This window comes from Acanthochromis polyacanthus, chromosome 7 (genome assembly GCF_021347895.1).
Source record: "Acanthochromis polyacanthus isolate Apoly-LR-REF ecotype Palm Island chromosome 7, KAUST_Apoly_ChrSc, whole genome shotgun sequence".
In the NCBI taxonomy this organism is placed as follows: Eukaryota; Metazoa; Chordata; class Actinopteri; family Pomacentridae; genus Acanthochromis; species Acanthochromis polyacanthus.
Genome location: NC_067119.1, coordinates 1,498,187 through 1,525,982, shown reverse-complemented (window position 1 = coordinate 1,525,982; position 27,796 = coordinate 1,498,187). Strand labels below are relative to the sequence as shown.

The window sequence follows — 27,796 nt, the reverse complement described above, 5'->3', positions numbered from 1 at the left end:
CATTTAAAGATAGAAATAAAACAAGAGCTGCTAATAACTAAATCGGCACGCTTATTTTTTTTAAAGAAACTAAAGACAAACAAGCTACAGATTTAAGTGTCTTTTGCCCACTGGTCGGCAGTAGAAAGCCTCAACTCTCGCGATGTTAGCCGTTTTCTCGCAGAAGAGGAAGAGTCGCGGAAGAGAAGGAAAGGCTTGGCAGGCTAACCAGCTAGCTCAGATAACTATCCCACTAACCAGCGGCTTCACCAGGTTTACGGGTTGGATAGACGCCCAGACGAAGGTAAAACAACGGGTTTATAACATAGTCTGCCTGTTCGAGTTATTATTTGATGTTTTTGTTGATGAAAAGTGGCCTCCTGCTGCTAGCTGTTAGCTGCTAGCTGTTAGCAAGGCGTAGACAGAGCCTCAGCTGTTAGCCGGTTAGCTGCGGAACTAAGCTAACAGCAGGGAATCAGAGGTTTTCTCGGAGAAGGAAGTCAGCTGATTTACTTTAATACTTCTGCTAAAGATGACCGCTGTCGACTCGCAGGACTGTCACGGTGTTTAACGGCTGGAGCTACCTGTGGGCTCTGGGGTTAACCTAGCTGCGGGCTAGCTTAGCCGGCTGCTTCCTTTTGTTGGTTCCTGAAGGTTTCGATAAAACGAGTTAAAAACGGGATAAAGCACGTTGAACGGGTGACAGTGGGTCAGACTCGGTTCGGACTGTCAGACTGGATGTGGGCTCTCTGCTGGGTGTGTGTTTTTATAATTTTGTGTCTCGTTTATGTCATTTTTTTTGTCGTTTTCTGTCTTGTTATTGTCGTTTTCTGTATTATTTTTGTCGTTTTATGTCTTGTTTTTGTCTGTTGTGTCTTTTTTTTTCATTTTGTGTTTCATTTTTGTTGTTTTGTGTCTCCTTTTGTCTTTTTATGTCTTGTTTTTGTCAACTTATGTCTTGGTTTGTGTCTATTTTCCCATTTTGTGTCTCGTTATTATTGTTTTATGTTGTTTTTGTTGTTTTTTGTGTCATTTTTTGTTAGCCTAGCTGCGGGCTAGCTCAGCCGGCTGCTTCCTTTTGTTGGTTCCTGAAGGTTTGGATAAAACATGTTAAAACGGGATAAAGCGGGTCAGGCTCGGTTCGGACTAAACTAATGAACCGTTTTCCTGTTTTCAGATCCAGGATGACAGCTGCACCTTACAACTACTCCTACATCTTCAAGTACATCATCATTGGTGAGTAATGCTCAGGTACAGGAAGTAACTGAAGTTACTCAAGTACTCTACAGTACTGTAACATAGACCCAGTTCAGGGTGATGCCATTGACAAATGAATGCTGTTCTGTTTCACTCATTATTACTAAGTATTGATATTTGTATTGATCAGTTATTGACACAGAGCAGCAGAGAACAGGTGGAACCTCTGGAGGTTCTGGGTCTGTTTGGTTCCCAGTTCTAAAGTCCTACAGCTCCTGTGGAACAGAATAAAGAAGTAGAGAGAACTCAGTTGAACATGACTTGATTACTTATTTTACATACATGTTAAACATCCACATGTGCTCCATTCTTCATGTATCTGTAGTTGTTCTAAATACTAGAGGGACATGTTGGCTCCTCGTACAGCCCATAGTTCTGGATATTTCACCTGCTGAGTGTGTCTTAAACAACAGTCAGCAGAGTGGTAAATCTCTCTGAACTGCTGTCATGTGATCATTAATCTCTGTTGAGTCCGTCTTTGGTTTTCAGTTGTTCTGAGGATGTCAGAATTTAAATTGTTTAACAGAATCTGGTTCCTCCTAATAGTTTATTTAGGACATTTAAAATAAATAGATTTGGACAAATGGTGTTGGAAAATCACCATTAGAAGATTAGATGTGGTTGTTTTTTCCCCAGAACCAAACACACCATCAGAACAGAGCCTCAGAAAGATGAAAGTTTCACAATTCTTGACAACACTGTACCATGCTATACCTTACTATACTATATTATACCCTACTGTACTATAATGTACTATAGGGTACTGTATTGTACTATACTAGCCATCGATGGCTCTCATTTTTGTATTTAAAAGCAAACATTCCTTTAAAATTCATCTACAGATTTTGATGCTCAGAGGGCTAATAAAAATCACCATGGAAACATAGCGGTGTAATTACTAGACTTCACTCACTTTACCTCAACAATCAGGAAGAAACATCCATAACGTTACTGATGGCAGAGCAGAAGCTGATGCTGATGTGTGGAGGATTATGTTCTGCTCTCTTTTCCTGACTGGTAGTAATGATGAAGAAAATCTAAAATGCCAAACTTTTTCATGTATTTTGTGGGATTTCTAAGAACAAAAAAAAGAATGGAAACCATCCTGGAAGCCGTGATGTAGCTGATGAAGTGAAAATACTTCAGGACTTATCCTGTCACATCTGGTGTGACAGATTTAGTCTGATTCAACGTATGTCTTCATTTCTGATGCTTCTCTGCAGGTGATATGGGCGTCGGGAAGTCGTGTCTACTGCATCAGTTCACAGAGAAGAAATGTGAGTCTCTCTTCCTCTCTGCTTTTAAAGCCTTCAGGCCTGTTTTATAATGATGTCACACATGTTGATTACTTTAGAAATGTTCCACTAGATACCATTGATTACCAACAGAACAGGTCTTGCTGACTTTGAACTATTCTCACATGTCTGTCGGTCCCAGCTAAGTCACAAATCACTTCCTGGTTCTGCACAGAAGCTCTGAATTTTAGAATTTTCTTAAAAAATCTTTTTAGCACAGATGCTTTATTTTGAGCTACATTTTCAGCAAGATGTAAAATAAAGTGATTCTGATGAAATATCAACAGTTTCAAAGGCAGATTAGCTGAATTTTTATACAATTCCAGAGTCCTAATTCACATATGATTAGTTCAAAGACCATGGGAAATCTGGAGATTAATTCTGTTTTTGGCTTATAAATGGTGTCAAAGAACATTATTATGGTCTTGTTTTGTGGTGATGCGGCTGTACGTTGCTGAATGATTTAGTGAAAGTCGGTTTATTGTTCACTGTAACGGAATTAAAGCATGTGATGGAGCAGAAACACATGACTCCATTAAACTGTGACTGGACAGGAGTCAGTGAAACCACAGAGATAACAGACGATCAGAAGCTCAGACATGTGGGGAGACATAAAACAACAAAAACAAGACATAAAACAACAAAAACAAGACATAAAACGACAAAAACAAGACATAAAATGACAAAAACAAGACATAAAATGACAAAAACGAGACACAGAATGACATAAGACATAAAACGAAAAAAACGAGACCTAAAACAACAAAAACAAGACATAAAACGAGACACAGAATGACATAAACAAGACATAAAACGACAAAAACGAGGTTGTTGTGTTTCCTGTCTTCAGTCATGGCCGACTGTCCTCACACCATCGGGGTGGAGTTCGGGACGAGGATCATGGAGGTCCACGGCCAGAAGGTGAAGCTGCAGATCTGGGACACTGCAGGCCAGGAGAGGTTCAGGGCCGTCACCAGGTCTTACTACAGAGGGGCCGCCGGGGCCCTCATGGTCTACGACATCACCAGGTAGGGGACAGGTGGGGGAGGAGCCTATTACGACAGGAGGACCTGAAACCTTTTGGAAATGATTCTAAACGCATTTAGAATGGCTTAAAATGTGCCCAAAATTACACGATTTCTCCAAATTTATTCAAAAATTGTTCAAAAAGATCCAGAAGTTGTCTGAAATGAGAAACGTGAGTCCAAACATGCTCTCCGTCTCATGGAGATTCGGGGAAACGGAGAGAGGGCAAAACAAAAACTGAATAATCCTCCTCCTGGAGCAGAAGTTTGTTCAGGATGTTTCTGTCTGACCTGATCACCTTCAGATTCCTAACTCTTCATGTTGTGTTCAGGAGGAGCACCTACAACCACCTGAGCAGCTGGTTGACGGATGCCAGGAACCTGACCAACCCCAACACAGTGAGTACTGCTACAGTAGTACATGGAGTCTACTGCTCTGTTCCACCCAAGACACCACTTTATGTTCCAGAGCTTTCAGTTTTAAAGATCATTCTGTCAAAATCCTCTTTATTCATTGACAAGTTATGGTTTTAAAGTTTTATTCCATCCGCAATACTGTATTTTAATGATCTGGGCATATAGATTTGAAATATTCTACAATCTTTAAAAGCAGTTGGCTCCGCTGGTTGGGAAGCTAATGGGACTTAGCCACAATCTGGCGCTCTAGGAACTACGTCAGCCTATTCGTTGCGCTGATTGGTTGTATACCTACCCAATTGCTGCAGAGTGATTTGAAAGACAACCTTTTAGCCCGCCTCCCTCCCTGTCGAGCGTTCCTAGACCCTTGTGTCTTAAGAGATGGGTCTAGTATGGCTAGGCTAATGCTATGCTATACTATGCTATGTTGTACTAGACTATACTATGCTGTGTTGTGCTTTGCTATGCTATGCTATAATGTGCCATACTATACATTACTATAGTATACCTTACTATAATATGCTATACACTATGCTATATTATATTATAAACTATGCTGTACTGTACTATGCCTTGTAATACAAAAAAATCTTTGCAGTTAATTAACTTGTGATGTTTTATGATAATTTCTATTCAGCTTTTTATCACATATTCACCTTGAAGCTCGCCTGTCTTCTTTCCAGCACTAATAAAAATACGTTAATCTCAGTCAGGATCACATCTTTTAAACACAACAAACTCTTTGTTTCTTTAGTAAGTTCTGTAGCTTTGGCTTTGACAGTTTAGTTGCATTGGAGGCTAAATTGAGGCTCATTTTTCTGCATATTAGTGAAATCATTTCTCTCTATCCAGACTAACGTACACGGTTTAATGTGGATGAACTGCTCTAAGATATCTGTGGGTTTTTTGACACTAAATATCTTGGGTTTGTTCTGTTGGCAGATAATTTTGCACATTTTAAGAAGTATTTCGCCCAATTTATCACTTTCTCCTGTAGATTTTCAGCGTTAGCAAGGACACAGTGACAGGACAATGCTACCATCAGCTGCTCTGTGGAATGATTTGTGTTTTCATTGATCTTCTGCCTGTTTGCTGTCTTCAGGTGATTATTCTGATCGGAAACAAGGCCGACCTGGAGGCTCAGAGAGATGTGACATACGAGGAGGCCAAACAGTTTGCTGATGAGAACGGTGAGAAAACGTTTAAATAGATCAGAAAAACTAAAACAGAACTCTGACTGACTCTCTGCTGTCTGTTGTCCATCAGGTTTGCTGTTTCTGGAGGCCAGCGCCAAAACGTAAGTAAAAAAAATAACAACTCTATGAGCAAACTGAAAGCTGTCCTAATCTGAATTTAGCTCTCCTTAAGATCCGTTAGTTTTGATCATGACGTGTTGTAGTTTAGCAGCAACATTTCTAAAGTCTATAGAGTTAAATAACTGGAAGTTTTATATTTTAAATACTAAAATAGCTTGGTTTCCAGCTGGCTGGAGAATTTAAACAAGTGAATTGTGGAGTGTGGCAATGAAATTATTATATATTATGAACCAAAGTTTAATTTTGCAAATTTCACTGGATTTTGGTTGATTTTTATGTGAATGTTCTTAAAGAAAATATCAGATGTTTTACTGATATATATGGAATCACTTTAGATATTTTTAGGATTGTTTTGGAAGATTTTTACTCATTTTTTGAAAATATTTACAAGAATTTTCTTGCCAAATTTGGGGGATTTTTTTTTAAATAAAACTTTTACGGGAAACTTTTAACCCTTTACGCTTCAGTGCGTCGTAGGTGTACCACCAGCGGTACACCTACTAATTTGCATAGGAATTTCAAGAATGTCCGACGGCTGCAAACCCGATTATACAAACACTATACGCCGATGGAAAGCTTAGATTCTCATGAATCCGCCGGTATAAACCACTTTCAGATGTGATTACCACAGCGGGTGAGAAAAACACATTTGTCCGACAAAAACGAATATTCATCTATCCGTTCTCTGTACACGGCTTCAACGCACACAGCGCGACTCACATTTCTGGGTTCATTACTACACACAGAAAAAAAGATTCCACAAAAAACGGCCATAATCCAACCTTTTACATCCAGACGACACAAGCCAGTAAACTATTTTGTCCAAAACATGTCCTGAAGTCGGTATAAAATCCACAAATCGGTCGTTTTCAAGGAAATGCACCTCGCGATGTGCATCCAATATTCCCTGTATTTTTCGTAATATTTTTTATTTAAAAATAGAATATTAGCGATTTTTTGTACTGAAAACGGCTGGAATTGACTGAAGCTTAAAGGGTTAAGGAATTGTTGAAATTTTCTTCCTGAAGGTTTAACAAATTTTCAGAAATTTGGGGAATTTTTTGCAGAATTTTTGGATTTTTTCAGACAAAGAACCAATATTTTTGGTGCCCATAAATAAAGACAACAGGAGGGTTAACTAGACTGAGACACAGAAATCTTCTTAATTTAAAAAAATAAATCACTGACATCCAGAATGTTCTGCATACAGACCTCAGGCCTTTAAACAGAACGTAAGACTTATTTGTTTAAACTGAGCTTTGTCCCCTTACTATGGTCCAGATTTTAATCGGTATCTAACTTTGGATCTACTGTTGTTTGTTTGTTTTTTTGTCGTTTTGTGGACTTATGTTGATTTTCTTTAAGCGCTTGTTGACTTTGTGTTGTTTTCTTTAGAACTGTGCACATCATTTAGTTTCTCTGACCTCCATCTGTTTCTCCTTAGAGGGGAGAACGTAGAGGAGGCCTTCCTGGAGGCGGCAAAGAGAATCTACCAGAACATCCAAGACGGCAGTCTGGACCTGAACGCTGCAGAGTCGGGAGTCCAACACAAACCGTCGGCGCCACAAGGAGGCCGCCTCAATGCCGACAGCCAGCCGGCTAAAGAGGGTTGCAGCTGTTAACCTCAGACAGAAACCAGAACCATCAAACAGATCGACGGACGGACAGACGGACACAGAGACCCCCTCTACCAGATATATCCAGAGCTGGATTACGTTTAACAGCACTGGCAAAGTCCATCCACCTGTTCAGTCCACCACCCAATTCAATATTCAACCATCTTCCATCCAACCAAGTATTTACCAGCTGTGGCTTAATCAGAAATCCACATCTGTCGAGACTACCCTAACCCTTGTCCCAATCTTTAGCAAATAATTCTAATCTCGCAAGCTTTGGCAGCCTTTTACTCAAGACTTGATTCCATTTCCCTGAAAATGGACTCCTCTTATAACATGTCTCATCAATGTCTGGGGTTCTTTTGGCCCATTACAAGCAAGATTTAAGGGCCTATCAACACCCTCATCCAGACACCCCCACCTTATCTTTAGCAAATCATTCAAACCTCAGAAGCCCACAGAACACATTTTCTTCAGACCGGACTACCCTCCCGACCTTGTCTTCATGTCTACAGTTCTGTTGGCCAAATTCAAGCAAGACTTTGGGACTATCCTCGATCTTCAAGTCTCAAGAGGTGAAAATCAAATTAGGACACAGTTACAGTCTAAATCTAGGTTTCATCACAGTCTCGACCACCCAATGCCTTTGGCCCACGCTCGTAGCAGTTGTCTCAATCTTCAGCAAACTATTGTAAGTTCAAAGCCCAGACAGCACTTTACACCACAACGGAACTGCCCCCTGACCTCATCTTCTCTATATCTAGACTTCCTGTGGCTTAACTTAAACAAGACTTTGGGACTACTCTCAACACCCAAATCTCAAAAGGCAAGATTCAAATCAGGACCAATTTACAGCCCAAATCTGGGCTCGACCACTACTGCTCTTAGCTCACATCCAGTTATACTTGTGTCAGCCTTTGGTAAATCATTGTACCCTTAAAAGTCCACACACCCCTTCCTCCATGACTGGACTACCATCCCTCCTCGAGAGTTCTTTTGGCCCAACTCAAGCAAGACTTTGGGAACACCCTCGGCAAATGATGTATCTACAGCCCAGATCTGGATATCACTGCAGTCTTTAGCAGATCGCTCTAACCTCGGAAGCCTGGACACCCCTTTTCTCCAAGACTGGACTGTCCCTGAGATTCTCATCTTTTCCAAGTCTGCTGCACTGTTCCAAACCCACTGAGGGTAGCTCAGATCACAGTGGACACATACAGAGCCTTGGCTTGACATCGATCACCTGAGACAACCTTCAGCCGACATCGAGAACTTTAGGATTCCTTCTTCACACAAAGCATTTGTCACTCTGCCAACAAAATCCTTCACGTTTCCAAATAGTGATCTTTGACAAAACAAGCTGTCTTTGAGCTGCGTGACAATTATTCTGGTTTTTTTTTGTTTTTTTTTCTCCCATTCCTTGCTCTGTGTGGACTGGAGACCAGTTCTGTTTGTTAGTCCCGTGGATCACAGAATGCTCTCACACTCTAGTTGTTGATGTGGACGGCTGATTTGTGGTCCGATGGCTGGATTCATAATTGAATCTTAAATATCAGTACAGTCCAGTTGAGACAGATGCAGTTTAAAGAGGTACTCCAGTGATTTTACACAAGATCAGTTTATCCTTTATGCTTCGTGACACTACTGTATTGTTGGGGAGGAGCTTTCCAAAGTCTGCAAATGTCTTACTTTGAGTGTAGCACTCGTCGATTGGTTGAGTTCTGTAGCATTTTCCCATCGTTTTCCAATCCACCAAGTGCATTAATTACATTTTTGGTCATGGTGGTTCAACATGGGAGTACATCCAGCTGGAATTTTCGGCGGCAATTCACAACATGAGGTTTACCTAAGGACTGTGTTACTTTGTCGTCGTTGTATTCTGTCGTGCAAAAATGAAGCCGTGAAACAGGCGGTGTTTGTTGATATGTCAGCTGATATACTTATTGGGACTTTAAGCCGTGATAGAAATTAAGATGTTTTAAACTTTCCAGTAAAATCCGAGGCTTGCACTGAAGTTTGAAAGATGGGGAATTCATTAGGCTTTTAGGTTGTAGCTAAATTTGCTGCCCTGTTGCTCTACAGAAACCGTAGCATCCAGACATTTGGAGTTTAGCTAGCATTATGTGTTGAAACTAGATGCACACCTCTAAAAGTCTGAGTGCTTCAGACAGTCCAGAGACGTACCGTCCAACCACATGTAGCTCACTGGAGTTCCCCTTGATTCCCAAATAGAAGAAAATGGTGACGAGGACGAGCTGTGGTCTCAGTCCACATAGATCCACTTTATGAAACATTTTAGAGGTGTTTGTGGGTTCAGAATGTTGGACCTCACCCAAGCAGACCTGTAGGAACTTTATGTAAGAGCGACATGCGTAAAAACGAACACCAGAGGACAGTGAGACCGTCGACTAAATTATCCTGAATGTTGTTTGGACCCGGTCTTACTCAGGTTTACTGAAAACCAACAACCAAACCCACCGTCTGTGCATCTCCACACTTTGCCTTTATTTAAAATCTGAAACGTTTACCTTCGTTTGAGGCGATTTTGAATCTTGAGTTGCTGTTGGAGAGATGAAGCAGCTGATTGATGAAGAAGAAAAATGACTTTCCTGAACCAGAAGGTCACTGCTGATCAAGTTCAGGTTAGATTTTTATTAAATTCCTTTTATTTTTCTTGTTATTGTCGATGTTTTTAACCAAATATACGTACAGGATGTTGTTGACGTCACAGCTCCCCCTTGTGGCCATTCTGTTTTGCTTCCCTCCTGGTTCAGTGCACACGAAGGGAAGAAAAAATGGCTCGAGTGGAAGTAAAAAGATTTCTTTTAATTTATTGCTGACTGTTTTTGTTTTCTGTTTGGTTTTGAATGTTACACAATGATTCCACTTTATTTGACTGCGTTACTCTGGTTCCTGTTGCGTTCGCTCCATGCAAGCTACCAGACGTCGTTTTTGGCAAAACTTTCCCATCGATACCTGAAGGCACATTTGCGAAATGTGAAAAACGATGCCTTCAAGTGCGATCCGGAAGTGCTTCAGAGTTTCCTTGACTGTCACCGGACTCAGTCGTCCACTAAACGAATAATTTCATTTTGTTGATGGCGTTTAGAGTGCGATCCTGGCGCTACACGAACCTCTCGTCTCAGACTAACTTGGCTAAATGTTGCTCCATGATCATTCAACTCTAACAGCTTCAACCCCCGACATGCAGCTCACTAAACTTTATAATGAAATGTTTTAAAGTTGCAGGAGTCGACTTCTGAACAAGTCGAAGCGAAACGAGCCGCCGAATGTTTGACAACTGTTAAAACCAATCGATTAGCGCAGCTTTAGCCTGAGATGACCGTGCTCCCATCTTGATTAATGAATCAATTATAATCGTGTTTAAAAACCAGGAAGAGTGTGGAGATAAGAACTTTCTGTCTGTACGGAGTCCCTGAAGCGACAAATGTCTCCTTTTAGTGGGAGAGGGAAATAAGATTAATATTTTAAAAAAAATGATTTAACTGCTGCTCAGTATACAAAATATAGAATAACCAAACATAATGAAAAACTAAATAATCTGAGATGGGAAATGGAAAATTCTGACTCATTAAAACACTGATGTTCAGTCACAATCATGACTTCTTGTTTCTAAGCCAAAAATTTTGATTAACACACAAGTTTCGTACTTTTCTTTTTCTAACTTAACAATTATTTTTATTTTATTTTGTTAGTGTGTTATAAATTATAGGTGGACACATTTATTGGTGACTCAATGATTTAAATTAATAAAACAAATGTTATTTTTCCTTTACGAGCCAAATTACAAATATATTATCTTAATTTTAGGCAGCTGTAAAGTAAATAAATGATAAACTAGTGTGAAATTAAATAAAGCAATGAAGTTGTTTTTTTTTTGCAGGATGTTGAAATTTGTGATTAACTAGTTTTAAGTTTTCGTTTCAACTCTGTAAATAAAAAAATGATGAACTTAATTGTGACTTAATGGGTCAAAAGTTGTAGATTTTTCTGCCATTATTGTGACTTAGCGTGTGTTTAAGATGTATGATTACTACAGACCTACTTAAATATGTGTCCAAATTTTCCAACTTTGATGCAAAAAAATGTCAGTGTTGACCGACTGCTTTTATTTCTGCACACTTAACACATTAATTCAACAGATCATTTATTTGTGGCGTTTGTCACCTCTGGGACTCCGTATGGTTTAGTTTAAACGTCATTTTCCCGCCTCTCTGGTTCTGGTCACATATCCAGCCCAAACTTCAGTGTCCAGGGTTCCAGAGGGCCTGGTGTTTCTATGGAGAGGGGTCATGTGACTCCACTGGCTGTCCTCTGATTGGTGGATGGTCGCCTTCTTTATGTGATGCTCGGTTTATGAATGAAGCCCTCCTTACTGTAAAACAAGACTTCCTGTTTCTTTCTGAAGTGACCCGTCAGCAGGGAAAAGCCTTTGTTTTTTGTTTGGTTTATTTAAAGAAGAGAAGAAATAATTTCCTCGGTGACTCTCGTCTGTTTCTGAGATTCATCTCCGACAATTTGCAGGGACCAAAGACGTCAACCAGGAGTCACTGAATCCCAAAAGAAAAACCCAAAGTTGTCGGAACCGCTGCCTTAAGCTTCCCTCGCCATAGAAACACACAAACACGAGATTCACAGAAATATTTCTAGTGTTCATTAAGACCTACATTTAAAGTATCGACTGTAATCTGGGAGGATAAGACACCAAAAACTTAATTAATCTTTGTCAACAAAACTGAATTATTTGATAACAGTAAAGGTGAGAAATCAGACTCATGATGTTAGAGACAAAACGTGATTTTAATTAATTAGTATTTGATGGAGGAAATGATTTTAACTTCGGCAGTCAAACTCCAACATCACAGATTGGAAAATGTGCAACAAGAATCCCGTTTTCTCCCCATTCATGGCTGTAACTTGCTCTGTTCGTTTTCTTTTATTTCTGTAACATCTGTTGACTTCCTGTCTGCTACAGTAACAAACACACTTCTTCTGATTCTTGGACTATTTATATTCTTAATCTGTCATGATTTTCTTCAGCTGTACTTTAAATTGTTCAACCATGGGGACTCGGTTATTTGTAAATAAAGTATATATACTGTAGTTTTGTGTCTTTACCTGTAGAGGGCAGCGTTTCTGTTTCTGCAGTTTTACTTCCATTAATGATGTGAATAGTTTCTCACCATTGGTTATAAAAGTACGGTTCAATTGACCATTTAAAGAAAATCTGAGCGAAGAGAAGCTTCTAACAAAGTAGATTTTTATGTTTTACCTTTATTTAGAACATATAAACATTCAGAGTTCAGTGATATAGAACGTGTTCATCTACGACTTTGTGTTGAAGGTCCGACAGGAAGCTGCTTCCAGGTGAGGTCCACCGTGACGTCTGTCTGGAGGGTTTTCTTCTTTTAAAGGAGCAAATGTTTGTTTTCTGCTGGAAAACGTTTCAGATTCTACAACGCTGTTATTGGAGAACAGCTGCAGGATAATTGATCAGAGACGTTCCGGTGAGTGAACCCAGCTCATGAAATAATATAAAAAAAAAGTTTATTGGACCGACCCCCAGCCCGTTGCCGTGGTAACGGAGGGGGCGTGTCCTCAGCAGTCCCAGCCTTGATTGACAGCGGGGGGTCACGACGTGGCTCGGCTCTTAGCCACCGGCTCCGTCTCGTACTCGATCTCCACGTACGCTCGCTTCTTCCTCGCTGCCGAGCCGTTGGCTGGAGACTTTCCTTTGGAGCCGGAGGCCTTCGTCTGCACCTCCATCTCCTCTTCTTCCTCCTCCTCATCGGACTCCTCCTCCTCCTCCTCGTCGCTGCTTGTCTTCAGCTTGTTCATGTCCTGAGAGGAAACATGGAGGACGTTAGCGAGTGAAGAGCTAATCTAAGATCCAACCAATCAGCTGGAAGAGGTTTGATTCAGTTTGTCGACTTTTGGTGACCACTTTAACTTTTTGGCATTTTTTTGACTAATGTCTGAGTCGATACTTTAGATTCTTCTAAACCTGAAGAACAAATCAACCGAAGTGTCTGAACGTTGGTTTTCATACCTCGAAGTCACTCAGGTCACTTTCCTCCACTTCTTCTTCTGCTACGAACTCCCTCTGCCCAACATCCTGCACACAGAGCAGCTTTTCAGAATAAAGCGTCTTCCTGCTCGTACATTTGAACACAGTCAGCTTCCTTGCTCACCTCATCGTCCTCCTCCTCTTCCTCCTCCTCCTCCTCGGACTCTGACTCCTGGTCCTGCTGGTCCAGAGCTCTGTCGAAGGCGTGGACCGGGAAGTTGTAGATGTCTCCGTACTGAAAACACAACGACACATGAAACAACCTGAAGAGGAAGTAGGGCTGAATGTGGAGCCACCGCTGATCGTACCGTTCCCTGTTTGAGACGCTCCAGGAGCTCCTTCTCGATGGCGTTGTCCAGCTGGGCGGCGATCAGAGCTTTCTCCTGCAGAACAAGAAGGAAGCAGTCAGATCTGACATTAACAGGCTAGAAATGCTGAAACTCAAGTTTCCTGATCCAATAATGGATAATATCAATCAACAACCAGCTACACAATCTCCCCATTTTCACATCAGTCTCTGTCATGGTGCCCGTCTCTAGCTAATCTCCCACAATGCTCTCTGCTTTAACCTCCTCTGGTCTGTACAGGATTAAACAGGAAGAGGCTCCACCTGGTGGAACAACCAGGAACTACAGCTGATCTACATTTACTGACATCAGGACCTCCTTCTTCTTTTTCTGCCTTATCGGTGAACATATTTTTAATTACTACTCTTTTTAAAAAAAAAACAAAAATGAAGTGTCATTGTTTTTAAACTGAGGAGTTTGGGTGGTCATGTGACCGATCACATGACCAGAGGTAGTTTTTCAGGTAAACTCACCTCTTTCCTCTTCTCTCTGCTCTCCACCTTCCTGCTGAGAGGAACCAGCTTCCTCCTGAAACAAACAGCAGAATGAGATGAAGGCTGGTGGAGGAACACCGTTTATTCTAGACTAATGAGCAAACTTTAAATTAACGCAGTATATTTTAGTCTAACGCGGTACATTGTCCAGTCCTGCAGAACTTACTGTCTCTTCAGCACCAGTTTCCTCATGCGGATCAGGTACTGGGTGATTTTAGTGAACCGTTGTTTACATTTGTGTCGGATGAATCGAGGCCAGTAGATGAGGTTCTCATCGATCTGTTCCAGGGCTTTCTCATAATTCTTACTGAGCTTCACCTGAAAAGAGAAACATAAAAAATAAACACGACACCTGAAGGTTTGTACGACCTCAAACAGAAACGGTGAGTCGTGGCCTGAAGCTCACCTTCTCCCACATCTTAGCAGGAAACGCTGCTCTCTCAATCACTTTCATGTAGAGAAAACACTGGCCTGCACAACAAACACACAAAGGTTAGTTATATGTTAGTTAAACATTAGTGGTTAGTTACAGGTTCGTTAGAGGAAGCATTACCTTTCTCCTCCCTGATGGTGGCGTACTGACTGTTGGCCAGAGGACAGGAGGAGCGGTTACACAAACCGGTGATGTTGAACTCATTCCGACAGAAGTTCTGACTCTTGGTCCTGAACGGAGAAGGAAAGAAAGGTGTGATTAGGAAATCTGCACCTGATCAGTGGAGAGAAGTTTCATTCTGTTTGGAAAAGTGTCTCTGGTGTGGTCCATCCACTAGAACAGGGATGTCAAACTCATTCCACAAAGGGCCGGTGTGGCTGCAGGTTTTTGTTCCAACTAAGCAGCATCACACCAGACCTGACTCATTTAATCAACTGATCTCAGCATTTAGTTCCAACATATCTACAGCACACAGTCTGACCAATCACCTGGCTGGAGACTGAGATCGGTTGATTAAATGACTCACGTCTGGTGTGATGCTGCTTAGTTGGTACAAAAACCTGCAGCCACACCGGCCCTTTGTGGAATGAGTTTGACATCCCTGCACAAGAAGATGTTCAGAAACTGTAGGATCCAAGAAGAGTTCCTCAGATTCAGTTCAGAGACGTTTTAAAACTCCAACATCCATGAAATGTGGAGATAAGTTTCACCAAAGACAACTTGAATCTTGTCTGAATTAATTGAAATATTTCCAAAATGGCTCAAAATTTGTCCAAAATGACTCAAGTGTCAATAAAAGACTTTACATTTGTCCTAGAAGACTCAAAATTAGTATAAAATAAGATAAAATGGTCTAAAATAGGTGATTATGGGTCCTTGAAAAGGGAAAAAACAAAACAATCTCCAATCCAGGCTGGTCTAGTGTCTCTATAAAGTTCCTGTAAGTGTGTATCTATGGATGGATCCATATTTCTACTAGAAAACAGTCTTTGGTCGACATTTCACCAAAGATGACTTGAGTTTTGTCCAAAATATCTCAAAATTTGTCAAAAATGACCTGAAATTTAATCATAATAAGAAAAAACCAGTTTGAAATGGCTACAAATTATCCATATTAAATAATTATTGGCCCTAAAAATAGGAAAAATGTGCAATGTCCAGAAAGTTCCAGAAAAAGTCCAAAAATGAATTAAATTGTTTAAAATTACTCAAAATATGCCCAAACTTACTGCAAAGCTGGCATTGTATCTCCTAAAGACAGAAAACAGTCGACTGAGTATAAAAACGGCTGAAATTCTAAAATGATTCATGTGATAAACTCATTAATTTAAGCTGAACGTCAACACCATTTCAGTTGAAACCCACTAGTTTACGGAGGAAAAACAGTGTCTGAATATTTCAGGATTTCACTGCAGATTTAATGAGTGACGTAGAAACAGAATAAAACTTCAAACGTGAAGAGCAGCTTCAGTTCAACTTACTTTACTTTGAAGGAACAGAACTGTTTGTTCCCGATGATGTCCCAGATCACCTGCAGGAGACACATTTAAAACACGTCAGACATCCACTGAGGAGCTTCTGGTTTACAGCTAGTCACATTTTACACGTCAACTAGTATGTAACACAATAATAAACAAACCGAATTTAAGTTCCCTCAGACCTCGAACGATCTGTGTTTGACTCCTGTTCTAATTGTTGTGTATGTTTGTAGAAAAGCCTCATCACTTTTAAAAAGCAGACTTTTACAACAGAGTTTGGTGTAACAGAAAAACAGGCTCCGTGAGCTTAGCATGAAGCTAACATCTCGCATGTTTGAACATTAAACTTCTACACGGATCTCATTACTAACCTAGTTTACACTTCCGCGGGTAATTTAGTTACTAGAATATATGGGTAACTACTGAAAAATAACCAGACTTTAACTTTATTTCAGCATTAGCCGGTCAGTTAACGTTAGCACGAAGACTTAGCAGAGCATGCTAGCAGCTTCCGGCGGATTTCAGATACTTACGTCGTCGTGTTGCATCTTTAAATCCTCTCAGAGCTTTACCGAAGATTCTACAGTTTGTTTCGACTTAATTTAATAATATATTTTGACGTTTTGAAGCAGTTTTTTCTGACGTTGGAGCCACATGGACGATCAGGGAGCCACCATCTTTGTTTGGATGGAAGTCTGAGATCTCAGGAGTCAACGTCAGGAAGTATCGCGATATTTGTAAGAGAACGGAATTTTTTTATGAATTCTTACTTTAATAATAATGATAATGATAATAATAATAATAATAATAATAATAATAATAGTGTAATAATAGGGTAATACTAATGTAATGCACATCATTACACCTAAAAATAATTGGTTTATTTTGTATTAATCATTTTTAAGAATTATGTATAAATTTAATAATGTATTTAATGATTTATTTATGAATCGTGACATCTCAATCAATCAGTCAAAATCTATAAGTGAAACGTAATTGGAAGATTTTTCTGTCTTTTGCTGTATTTATGAGGTGCAATAATGTCATAATTTTTCTGAAATATTTCTGTCATTACATCTGTTTACCTGAAGTTCAATTTCTTTATTAGTCTCCTTCTTGTTGTTTAGTTTACAGTTTACACTTTTTACTTAATGAATGTATTACTAGTATTATTATTTTTAGACACTATTCCTTGTCATCCACTGAGACCTTTTGCATTTTGTGCTTTGTATTCTTTTTTTAAAAATTCTTTTATTTTCATTATATGACTTTATCTTTACTATTTTATTTATCCTATCTTCATTGTGTTATTTATTTTATTTTTTCTCATTTTATCTTTGTTGTTTCATGTATTTATTTATTTTAATTATTGTTTTGTTTTATCTTATTGCAGCTGACAGGCGGTTTCCATGCAGTTGCAGTTCTCCCCCACAGCCGCAGGCGTCGCTGCAGCTCCGTGTTTCTGGCTGCTTCCCACAATGCACCGCTGCTCAGAGGCCACAAACCGCTGCTTTAGCGACGTTCAGGGTTCATAAAACATCAACAATCCGACGGTTCCGGACAGCGTTTTGACTCTTGAACTGATAAAAATAAAAAACTTTGACGATAAACTTTTGGACACCGTCAGTCAGAGAGATACGTCACCGCTACACCTCCCCTCAGCGAGATGACGTCAGCCTGATCCTTCGGTTCATGAGCATGATGATTGGTTAGTTCACGGACACTCTGTGAAAGGTGCGGCCTGAACTTGTTACGCTCTGCGCCTGAAACCGTCTGACCTGAACCGAGGACCATGAAGGCATCACGGAGTAAAGAAAATGAAAAAATATGAAGGTAATACCGTTAACCTATACAATACTAAAATGACAATAGTTCACCTGCAGTTTGATATATTATTCGTACAGGGGTTAATAACTTTAACTGAATTTAAATCTCAGATCTAAACATGTTCTGATGTTCTTTAACTTTCAGAACATTTGATAAATCGACTTCTAAATAATTAATATTGTTCTGTATCAGAGATCTGAAACAGTCAGAAAAACAAACTTTCTGATGATCTGTTAACCCTCCTGTCATCCTGCGGGTCAAAATTTACCCATTTCAAAGTTTGAAAATGTGGGAAAAAAAATCACAGTGAAACTTCTGATGTCCACATTTTTAAACATTTTTCAGTGGAAAAAAAGAAATGGTAAAAATGTTTCTTAAGAAATTCGCTGGATTTTGGTCAATTTGTATGTGAATGTTCTTAAAGAAAATATTAGAAATTTTACTGATATATATGTAATCACTTCAGATAGTATTTGAAAGATTTTTTACTAATTTTTTGAAAATATTTACAAGATCCTTCTTGCCAAATTTGGGGGATTTTTTTAAAAATAAAACTTTTAAGGGAATCTTTTAAGGAATTATTGGAATTTTCTTCCTGAAGGTTTTGCAATTTTTTGCTGAATTTTTTGATTTTGTCAGACAAGGAAACAATATTTTTTGGTGCCTGTAAATGAAGACAACAGGAGGGTGAAAGACTTGAATGAATCCGGCTGATGAGGATTTATGAACAAAAAACACTCTGCAGAATAAAGATCTGAACCAAACTGTCTGTACATATATATAGACAAAATGTTCAACAATATTAATGGAGTATTCAAAACATGTCCAAAAAAATTAAAAATCAATAAAATAAAAACAACATGAATAAAGCGATGCAAAAATGTCTGAAACATTTTATTAAAATGTAAAAAAAGTGGACACATCTAATCAGACCTCATGTAATTGTTAAGTCACTCAGGTTTTAATTCAGTGTTCCGCAGATGAATTTTCTTCTCTTTGCAGATTCAGCTCATAGTGAATCTGTGTGCTGAGGATAAAAACAGGAAGAAAAGATCGAGTCGGAGTGAAAAAACAGAGAAATGGTTTATTTTAGTAAATATTGTGAACTTTTCACGGCTGTACAACACTGGCATCTGTAGTTGGCACTCTGTAAAGGAACGATCCTCTGACAACAGGAACCATCAGGTAAGCATCAGATAGCTGCTGCTAGCCCTGTTAGCCGGAGGTTCTTCTTCTTTTAAACAATAATCCCAGAGGCTAACGTCTGGAACACGGTACGAAATAAAACATAAAAAACTGAATAAAAACCCGAAGGCACCGAAGCCACGACAGAGAATCAGCCGAACAACGGAAGAAAAACTACAGGAAACATGCATGACATCGATTTACAGGAGCTAAATACGCATGCTAACAGCACGCACACGCAACACACACACTCTCTCTCACACACACACACACACCAGGACTCACTCCAGCTTCCACATCCCAGAATTCCTCAGCCTGAAGATCCAACCAGGAACAGGCGTGTTCTAGAATCAGCACGTGTTCGTTCCTGCGTGTTCCAGAAATCAAACCGGACAGTGTGACGGCAAACGTTCCACGACGTCAAGCAACAAATTCTAGAGTCGCTGGTGTAAAACGGATTCTAGAACCGGAATAAGCAACTCAGATCTAATTAAAGTGTTCTGGGTTCCAGAGTCAGAACGATCGACTCGGTCCACATCAAACGACAGAACAGGTGAATCAGAACGTTCCGTTTCTAGAACGTGTTAACGGGACGATTATCTGGAACAAATGTGAACATGAACTCCAGACGTCCGTGTTCTAGAACCAGAACGTTAAACATGCAGCACATGATTCTAGAACAGAGGATGCTTTTCTAATCTGCGTGACTTGTTCTCGAGTTGGAGCACGTTGGGCTCCAAAGTATTCTAGAATATTTTTACCTCCATGTTCTGGATTTTGAAGCGGCGCACTTTAGAAAACAAAATCTGTAAAAACGGAACATGGTAAAAAAAAATCAACACTGAAATCTGTTCCAGAATTAAAAATCGCAGATCCAGAACAGTCAGAACATGTTCCACAGATTCTAGATCAGCGATGAAGGTACTAAATGACAAAATGCCACACCTGTCCGCATTCTAGAGCCAGAACGTTCTTAGGTTTAAACAGACTGAAGTAACAGGAAATAGTTCGACGTCAGATCCTGAATCTGGAACACGAAGGTTCTTTGACCGAGAATGTTCTAGATTCTAGTCAGAATTCGAATCTGCCAATTGGAACCACAAAGAGAACATTTAAAAGGTCTAGTTTGGGATCTTTAGTCCCGTCAGGCCACAGACTGAACACCTGCAGGTCACCTGCCGTGGTGGGCGGAGCTACGTCGGCTGAGAACTCGGGACCGTGGACGCTGAAGGTTCCTCAGCAGTCAGAGAACATCATCTACAAAGCAGCTTATACAGCCGACTGGGTTCTAAACACACAGAACCAAAGGAGCGGGAATATACAAAGAAAATCAGCTGATATTAACATATAGACAGGAAGTGACTGTACAGTGCAGAGGAAGTCCGTCAGCTCTGCAGGGAGGAGAACGTTATAAAAACACAGAACCAACACTTAATCAACCTCCAATTGGATCAATAACAGAATCATTAATGAGCTTTGACACATCAGAGAAGATGATCAACGTTCTCTGTTCTAGGAGATAAAATGTGAATTTAACAAACCATTATTTCAACCTGATGAGTATTTTCTCCACTAATAATTTTCTGTTTTTTCCAACGGGACAAACCAGAAAAAATTCACAACTTTAGAACCTTAAAACGACTCAAACCAAAAGTGAAACCAGCCCATGATTAACGGAACAGCTGACGACCAGCATTCTGACGTAACATTGGTAAATATGTCGGTTTGTTTCTAACACTGTAAAGCAGCTGGAGGCAGATTCAGGACATTTTTATCTACTGAGCTACAAACGGAAAATAAATGAGCGTAGAGTGGCAGCTACAGAATGTAAAACATAAATATCACCTGAAAGAACACTGGAAACGTCCTCAGATAGCTAACAGCTGCTCTACAGAGAGTCATGAAGTTCTAAACGTTCTGATTCTGCTTAGAACCAACAACGACCAGGCAAGGAATGCTAATGGCTAGCTCTGCGATGCTAGCAACTAGCCTAAGACTGCTACTAGTTTGCTTGAAGATGCTAACCACTAGCCTAAAGATGCTAATTACTTGATGAAGAGTTAACCACTAGGCTAGACAGGTACGCTAGCTGCTAGTGTCCAGTTGCTAACTTAGGGATGCTAATGTCTAGTCTAAGGAATGCTAACTCCTAGCCTGGACATGCTTGGATTAGTCTAGGAATGCTAGTTCCGATCTCAGGAATGCTAGTGTCTAGTTGGCAACTTTGGTATGCAAGTGACCAGACAAGAAATGCTAATAGCTGGAGATGCTAGCACCTAGCCTTGTCACATGGTTAGCGATTAATGTAACAGTTGATGACCAGCTGTTTAATCACTGCAGTGCTGATGTAACATTGATAAATTGGCAAGAAATGCTAATGTTTAGCCTCAAGATGCTAGAAACTAGCTTTGAGATACTAGCAACTAACCTAAGAATGGTATTAGCTTGCTTGAAGATGCACACCACAAGCTTAAGTATGCTAACAACTAGGCATAGGATGCTAATTACTTGATGAAGAGTTAACCACTAGCCTAGACAGGTACGCTAGCTTCTACTGTCCAGTTGCTAACCTAGGGATGCTAATGCCTAGTCTAGGGAATGCTAATTGCTAGCCTGGACATGCTATGGATTAGCCTAAGAATGTTAGTTTCTATCCTAAGAATGCTATTGTCAAGTTGGCAACTTTGGTGGGCTAATAGCTGGAGATGCTAGTGCCTAGCCGGGTCACATGGTTAGCGATTAATGTAACAGTTGACAACTAGTTGATCAATTGCTGTAATGCTGATGTAACATTGAGTAGTTGGCAAGGACTGCTAATGGCTAGCTTAGAGATTCTAGTGACTCGCTTAGAGATGCTACTGAACAACCTAAGAATGTTAGTTGCTTGTTTGAAGATGCACACTACAAGCCTAAGGATCCTAACCACTAGCCGTACGATGCAAATTACTTGATGAACAGTTAACCACTAGCCTAGATGGGTACGCTAGTGGCTAGTGTCCAGTCGCTAACCTAGGAATGCTAATGCCGAGTCCAGGAAATGCTAAGTCCTATCCTGGACATGCTATGGATTTGCCTAAGAATGCTAGTGTCTAGTTTCTGACTTTGGTGTGCTAATAGCTGGAGATTCTAGTGCCTAGCCTGGTCACATGGTTAGCAGCTAATGGAACAGCTGACGACCAGCTGATTAATCGCTGCAGCTCTGATGTAACATTGGTAAATATGTCGGTTTGTTTCTAACACTGTAAAGCAGCTGGAGGCGGATTCAGGACATTTTTATCCACTGAGCTACAAACAGAAAATAAACGAGTGTAGAGTGAAGCACAGCTGCAGAATGTAAAACATAACCTCAGATAGCTAACAGCTGCTCTACAGAGAGTCATGAAGCTCTAAATGTTCTGATTCTAAACGATAAATAAGTGGAATCTGGAGCAGCAGCGGTTTGTAGCGATGCTAACGGATCATCCAGATGCTAGGAGACCATCAGGACGCTAATGGACCATCAAGACGCTAACGGGCCGTCAGGACGCTAACGGATCGTCAGGACGTTCTGATGCAGAAAAACACCGACGACAAAAAACTCAAGAAAAGGACAAAAAACGGAAAGATTTCAGTCCTCTGGTTCTCCTTCAGCGTCTCTGTTCGCCATCAGGTGACCTCTGGGGGGCGTGGCCAGGAAATGCTCTGTGATCCACCTGGTGCAGGTGGAGGCTGCTGATTCACCCCATCATTAACCCCAAAGGCTCCGCCCCCTTTTCCTCAGGTAACGAAGCTCCGCCGGGGTTTCAGGAAACAGAGGAGGTTCTTCTGGGTGGAAAACCTCCGTCTGCAGGGTCTCAGGAAAGTCGAGCTCTCAGACTCAGACTTTTTATATTTTATCACAAAAGTTCCAAAATGTGGAACCGAGTCTGAGCCAACGGGAGGAAGGATCCTAAAAGAACGAAACGAGGAGTGATGGATGAGTGGAGCTGCTCTGAAGTTTCCAACCCTGTTTAATTCCAGTCATCAAAGTAAAGAACTGGTTGGTCTGTTCTGTTTCTGGAACGAGGCGGCGGTTCTTCTTCTCAGGACGGGTTCTGGTGGACGTTTTCGAGAGTTTGTTTCTGGTTTTAGGAGGTCTTGACCAGGTCGTACACATAGATGTGGAAGTCGTCGTCGAACTTGATGAAGTAGACAGAGGGTTTGGCCTCCACCTGGTGGATCACCATCCCCGAACGCTTCCCGCCGTCCTCTTTGGCGTACTCCACCTGCTTCCCCACCAGACTGTCCACCACCTCGCCGGGTTCTCGCTCCGCCGCCACACTGTCGTCTGCAGAACAAACAGAAGAACGTCACTTCCTGTTCAGTTGACTCTCATCATGTTCCTGTCAGACGCTGATTTCAGACCTGAGATCAAACACAATAAGACTTTAAACTTTATTTCCTGCTACCGAAAGAAAAACATTTAATCTTTTGAAGCCCCAGAGTATGATACCACCACCTCCATGCTTGATGCTAGGTAGGGTGTTCTTAGGGTTAAAAAGATCTAAGACCTGCCCAAGACAGTCCGGAACAGTCCTAAACAGGTCTAAAACCTGGACCAAAATCTCCACCAAAACCAAACCTAAATTACTCCTAAAAAAGTCCAAAACCTGCCCAAAATACAGTCTGGAACAGTCCTTAGCCAGTCATCAAAAATGATAGTAAACCGGTCCAAAAATGTTCTAAACCAGTCCAGAAGCACTTCTAGCACTTCTTGTGGAGGAAACATCTTCAGATCTTCACATCAGTCTTTCACATTTCTAGTCTTTCTAAACTTTTATAACGTGTTTCTACTTTTAAATGTTCCGTCATATTAAATGCAAATGATTAGCACAGGCATGCTAGTTGCTAGTTTAGAGATGCTAACCACTACCCCTGGCATATTAATTGCCAGCCTAAAGATGTTTAGTGGCTAGTCTAGAGATGCTAGCTACTAGCATTCTAAGGCAAATTTCCATTCATGAGCAACACAGTATACATGAATTAATTTTATAGTCTAGAGAATGCTAATCGCTAGCTTAGAGATGATAGGGAGAGGCTAGAGCCTAGAGATGCCATTGAGTAGCTTAGGAATGCTAGTTGCTGACCTAAAGATGCTAGCCACTGTCATTCAGTATCCTGGGGATGCTCATTACTAGCATCTTGCTGCTAGCTTACGGATGTTAGGTGAGTAACTGTACTTTGGGAACACTTTAGGTCATGAATGTTAAAAATGCTACTTAGGATATGTTTGTCAGTGATGCTAGCTGACGTCATCGGCTCATTAAAGAAAAAGACAGCAGAAGTTTAGAGACGTTTTGGAGCCTCAACATGATGCAGCAAATGAAACAAGGAATCCAGGATGTAAACTTTGAGACAGTGAGCTGGACTGACTGGAGTCGGGCATGATGCGCAGGTCTCCCTCCTTGTAGTCATCCAGCAGCTGATACATGTAGAGAACCGGGTCCTTCTCATAGGTGATGTAGAACCAGGACGTCATGATGGGAGCTCGGGCCAGAACCATCCCCCTCCACTCCTCCTTGGGTCCGTCCTCCGTCTCGAACATGTGCTCCACGGCTTTACCGATCATCGTCTCGGCCAGCAGCGAGTCGCTCACACGGGCCGGAGCTGACCAATCCCAGACAGACGCAGCAGTTACATCATCAGGCAGTGACACGGTGAACAGCAAGATTATTTTTTCACTGGAAATCTTCTGCTGGTTTTAAATAGTCAGTATAAACCACTGAGCTGACCATTAAGGTGTAATAATAATAATACTTTACTGAGGCGTCAGGGCAGTACTTGTACTTGTAACTGAGTATTTCTACCCCGGAGTATTTCCTCCACAACACATGATGTTTTTAGAAAACTGTCAGAAACACAGTGAGCTGGGAGAGTTTGAGTCTGACGTGGGTTCTGTTGGCGGTTCCTCACCCACTCGGTCAGGCAGAACCTCCAGGCCGACCACTCGCTCGTCGCTGTACAGCTCCAGACCGTAGATGCAGTCGAAGCCGTCGTACTTGATCAGGTAGAGCGACGGATTGACGGGAACCTGGTCCAACACCGTGCCCTTCCACTGAGAGGATTTACCTGGAGGGAGAGCGATACTGGCTTCACATCTGACCACCGATTAGAAACTTAGAGACAGGTAGAAACTACAGATTGTAAAGTTCATCATTCAGTCTTCTAAGGACTCCTACACAATGGAATCATTGAAACTATGAATCTTTGTCACAAAAACAATCATGTTGGGTCAAAACTAAACAGAAATGTTAATATTTGGTTAAATTTCTCTGTTTCCTCCTCAGTTCAGTTCTTCTGGTTTCAATCTTCTGGTTTATCGTCACCTCCTCTGGACACTATACCAACCGTCAAGCATGGAGGTGGCAGCATCACCCATCCAAGATAGTCTGAAAACAGTCCTAAAAAGGTCCAAAACAAGGACCAAAATCAAACCTAAACCAGTCCAAGAAAATGTTCTAAACTAGTCCGAATACAGTTTGTAACCAGTCCTAAAAAAATTCTGCTGGTTCATCTCTGACTCCTCTGAACACTGTATCTACAGTCAAGCATGGAGGTGGCAGTATCATTATACTATCAATTTAAATGACTCAAGTCAATTAGACTTGACCCGTCCAAGATAGTCCTAAACCAGTCCTAAAAAGGTATAAAACCAGGACCAAAATTAAACCTAAACCAAATCTAAACTACTCCTAAAAAGTCCAAAAACTGCCCAAAATACAGTCTGAAGCGAGTCCTTAAGCAGTCACAAAAAGCAGCAGCAAACCAGTCCTAAAAACAGTCTGAAACTAGTCCCAAAAAGTCAACAACCAGTGCATAATTGGGAGCAAAACCAAATCTAAACTACAGCTAAAAAATTCCAAGGCTATCTAAAACCAGTCCTAAACCAGGACCAAATCCAGTGTGAAGTAAATCCTAAACCAACTTTAAATCACATCCAAGACCAGAACCAAGACTGAAACCAAACATAAACCAGAACCAAGAAAGTCCAGAACCAGTCCAACATCCAGTCTGAAACCAGTCCAGAAGCACTTCTAGAACACCCTAGCGCATGATACCGCCACCTCCATGCTTGATGGTAGGTTTGGTGTTAAAGGTCTCACCTTCTGTCCTCCAGTTAGATTAAAACCACTCTCCACATCACCAAAACAAATATTTTAAGTTGCTGTTTGTACGTGTATGATCCAGCAGATTTTGTCATATTTCTGGAAGACCTTTAATGAATCTATGAAAGAACCAAAATTCATGACTGTTTTTTTTTTGTGGCAAAGGTTCATGTGTTTACATATTCCTACATACTGGAAGTATTTCTGTTACTTCTGATGACTTATAGTCCCTTCAACACACTGATTTGTCTTGTAAAACTTTACTGTTGCACTAAAACACTGAGTCAGTTCCTTACGGGTGAAAACGTCATCGGTAATGAATCTTAATGCGACTTACTGCCCTCCTTCCAGATGTGCTGGATCCTGCAGCCCACGATGTTCCTTCTGGGCTGAGCCAGAGTCTTACTGGGACCAACGCTGGTCCTCGGTTTCCTGGAGGAACAACAGGAAGGAGAAACCCAACAAGACGGTCAGTAAATGGAGAGAACAAGAAGAGCCACTAATTATCATAAACTTTTGCTTCTTAAAACAATGAATGCAAATTTTAAGCAGTTTTCTAAACCGATAGTCGACGTTATTTCATGTAGAAGTACGACTTTTTAACAACATTTGCTGTATAGGTGATTTGGTTAAACAGGTCACCTGACTGAAGAAACTACTTCCTGTTGGACTCTGACTCAGTTTGTTTATTTGAGCTCTGGTTGGAGGTCATTAACCGCCACAGTCTTTGTCATGGTGCCCGTCGCTAGCTAAACTCCCACAATGCTCTCTGCTTTAACATGAACTGTAGTCTGAGTGACGCCTCTTCTGGTCTCTACAGTATTAAGCTGGAAGAGGCTCCACCTGGTGGAACAACCAGGAACTACAGCTGATCTATGATACATTCACTGACACGCACAACCTGTTTCTTCTGAGTTTTTGAGAAAGGACTTTTTAACATCCCAACTTGAAATGAACAAGCAGGACGTCTGACTCACTTGTTCTTTTTCTTCATCATGTTTGCAGAAACTCCTGAATGTCCTGAAACAGAAACACACACTGAGCCGCTGATAAACTGTCACATGGTGCGTTCAAGGACACACCATCAGAAGCACTAAACAAGGTGTAAACAGTGAAGTTTTTCCATTTCTGTCACAGTTTTGTACTTAAAACATGCTAGCACTAAATATGATGCTTTCTGTTGATTTACATTTATTTACCAGTTAATGTGCAAACTTGTTGAATTCATCTAAACTGATGAAAATCTGACCCAAATATGTCAGAAAATGTCCTGAATGACTCCAGACACGTTATACATTACTGAAGTCACTCAGTAAATCAATAATTGTTCAGAAAGTGAAACAAATTTGTCCATAATAAGTTGAAATGACAAAAAGGTGTCCAAAGTAATTCATAAATTGTCCAAAGTGACTCAAAAGGCTTCAATTTGTCTAAAATTACACAAAAAAAATTTCCAGAAAGATTCATAACAACTCAGAAATTGTCTAAGATTACTTAGCAATTGTCCAGAATGACTAAAATATGTAGAAAGTGATTTAAAATGTTTTAAAAATGACACAAAAAACTAAAAATGTGTTGAACAATGTCATTATTTGAAACAGGAAATGAGGACAGAACTGTGAATATTAAAGCTTCCTGCAGCTTTAAAACCTGATTTCTTATTTTTGTTTGTTTTCAGAGCAAAAACACAGAAGCAGATCTACATCCGTCTACTTCCTGTCCCACTCAGAGACTGACCTCCGTCCGCTCGGGGCCGGGGGCCGCTGGGCTCTTGAATGGGGTCTTCATTCATCCACCTGTAGGGGGCAGCAGCCGGTCTGGGCTAATCACTGGAGCGCGAGGAGTCGAGGAGGGGGAGGACGGAGGGTGAGGATGGAGGGAGGGGGCAGGAGAGAGGGGGGAGGGAGAGGAGGAG

General features: G+C 40.8%; 3 protein-coding genes, 1 long non-coding RNA gene and 1 other non-coding gene across 6 annotated transcripts; 3 read left to right on the top strand and 2 right to left on the bottom strand.

Moving 5' to 3' along the window:
* Positions 1-154: 154 nt before the first annotated feature.
* Positions 155-12,029, top strand: LOC110969016 (ras-related protein Rab-14-like). Its single transcript, XM_051950610.1, has 8 exons — positions 155-283; positions 1,157-1,215; positions 2,460-2,513; positions 3,382-3,559; positions 3,889-3,955; positions 5,076-5,163; positions 5,240-5,270; positions 6,734-12,029. The coding sequence occupies exons 2-8, from the start codon at positions 1,164-1,166 to the stop codon at positions 6,909-6,911; spliced, it is 648 nt and encodes a 215-aa protein (XP_051806570.1). The 5' UTR covers positions 155-283; positions 1,157-1,163; the 3' UTR covers positions 6,912-12,029.
* Positions 12,030-12,180: 151 nt separating this feature from the next.
* Positions 12,181-16,459, bottom strand: mak16 (MAK16 homolog (S. cerevisiae)). Its single transcript, XM_022219039.2, has 10 exons — positions 16,279-16,459; positions 15,749-15,798; positions 14,388-14,497; positions 14,241-14,305; positions 14,001-14,152; positions 13,814-13,868; positions 13,302-13,376; positions 13,118-13,228; positions 12,976-13,041; positions 12,181-12,767 (listed from the first exon to the last, which is right to left on the bottom strand). Exons 1-10 carry the CDS (start codon positions 16,291-16,293, stop codon positions 12,558-12,560), a joined length of 909 nt encoding a protein of 302 aa, XP_022074731.2. The 5' UTR covers positions 16,294-16,459; the 3' UTR covers positions 12,181-12,557.
* Positions 16,460-17,425: 966 nt separating this feature from the next.
* LOC127534938 (small nucleolar RNA U13) lies at positions 17,426-17,524 on the top strand. The gene has a single exon (XR_007943591.1). It is a non-coding gene; the product is annotated as a small nucleolar RNA U13 (small nucleolar RNA).
* A 1,112-nt stretch (positions 17,525-18,636) lies between these two features.
* spinb (spindlin b) lies at positions 18,637-27,782 on the bottom strand. Its single transcript, XM_051950608.1, has 6 exons — positions 27,619-27,782; positions 26,859-26,901; positions 26,219-26,313; positions 24,689-24,844; positions 24,149-24,382; positions 18,637-23,063 (listed from the first exon to the last, which is right to left on the bottom strand). The coding sequence occupies exons 1-6, from the start codon at positions 27,671-27,673 to the stop codon at positions 22,864-22,866; spliced, it is 783 nt and encodes a 260-aa protein (XP_051806568.1). The 5' UTR covers positions 27,674-27,782; the 3' UTR covers positions 18,637-22,863.
* Positions 26,215-27,703, top strand: LOC110969013 (uncharacterized). 2 transcript variants are annotated; one of them, XR_007943083.1, is made up of 3 exons: positions 26,215-26,350; positions 26,887-26,945; positions 27,560-27,703. It is a non-coding gene; the product is annotated as an uncharacterized LOC110969013 (long non-coding RNA). The 2 variants fall into 2 exon arrangements; XR_002596928.2 differs by having other exon boundaries at positions 26,887-26,983; positions 27,560-27,696.
* Positions 27,783-27,796: the final 14 nt, after the last annotated feature.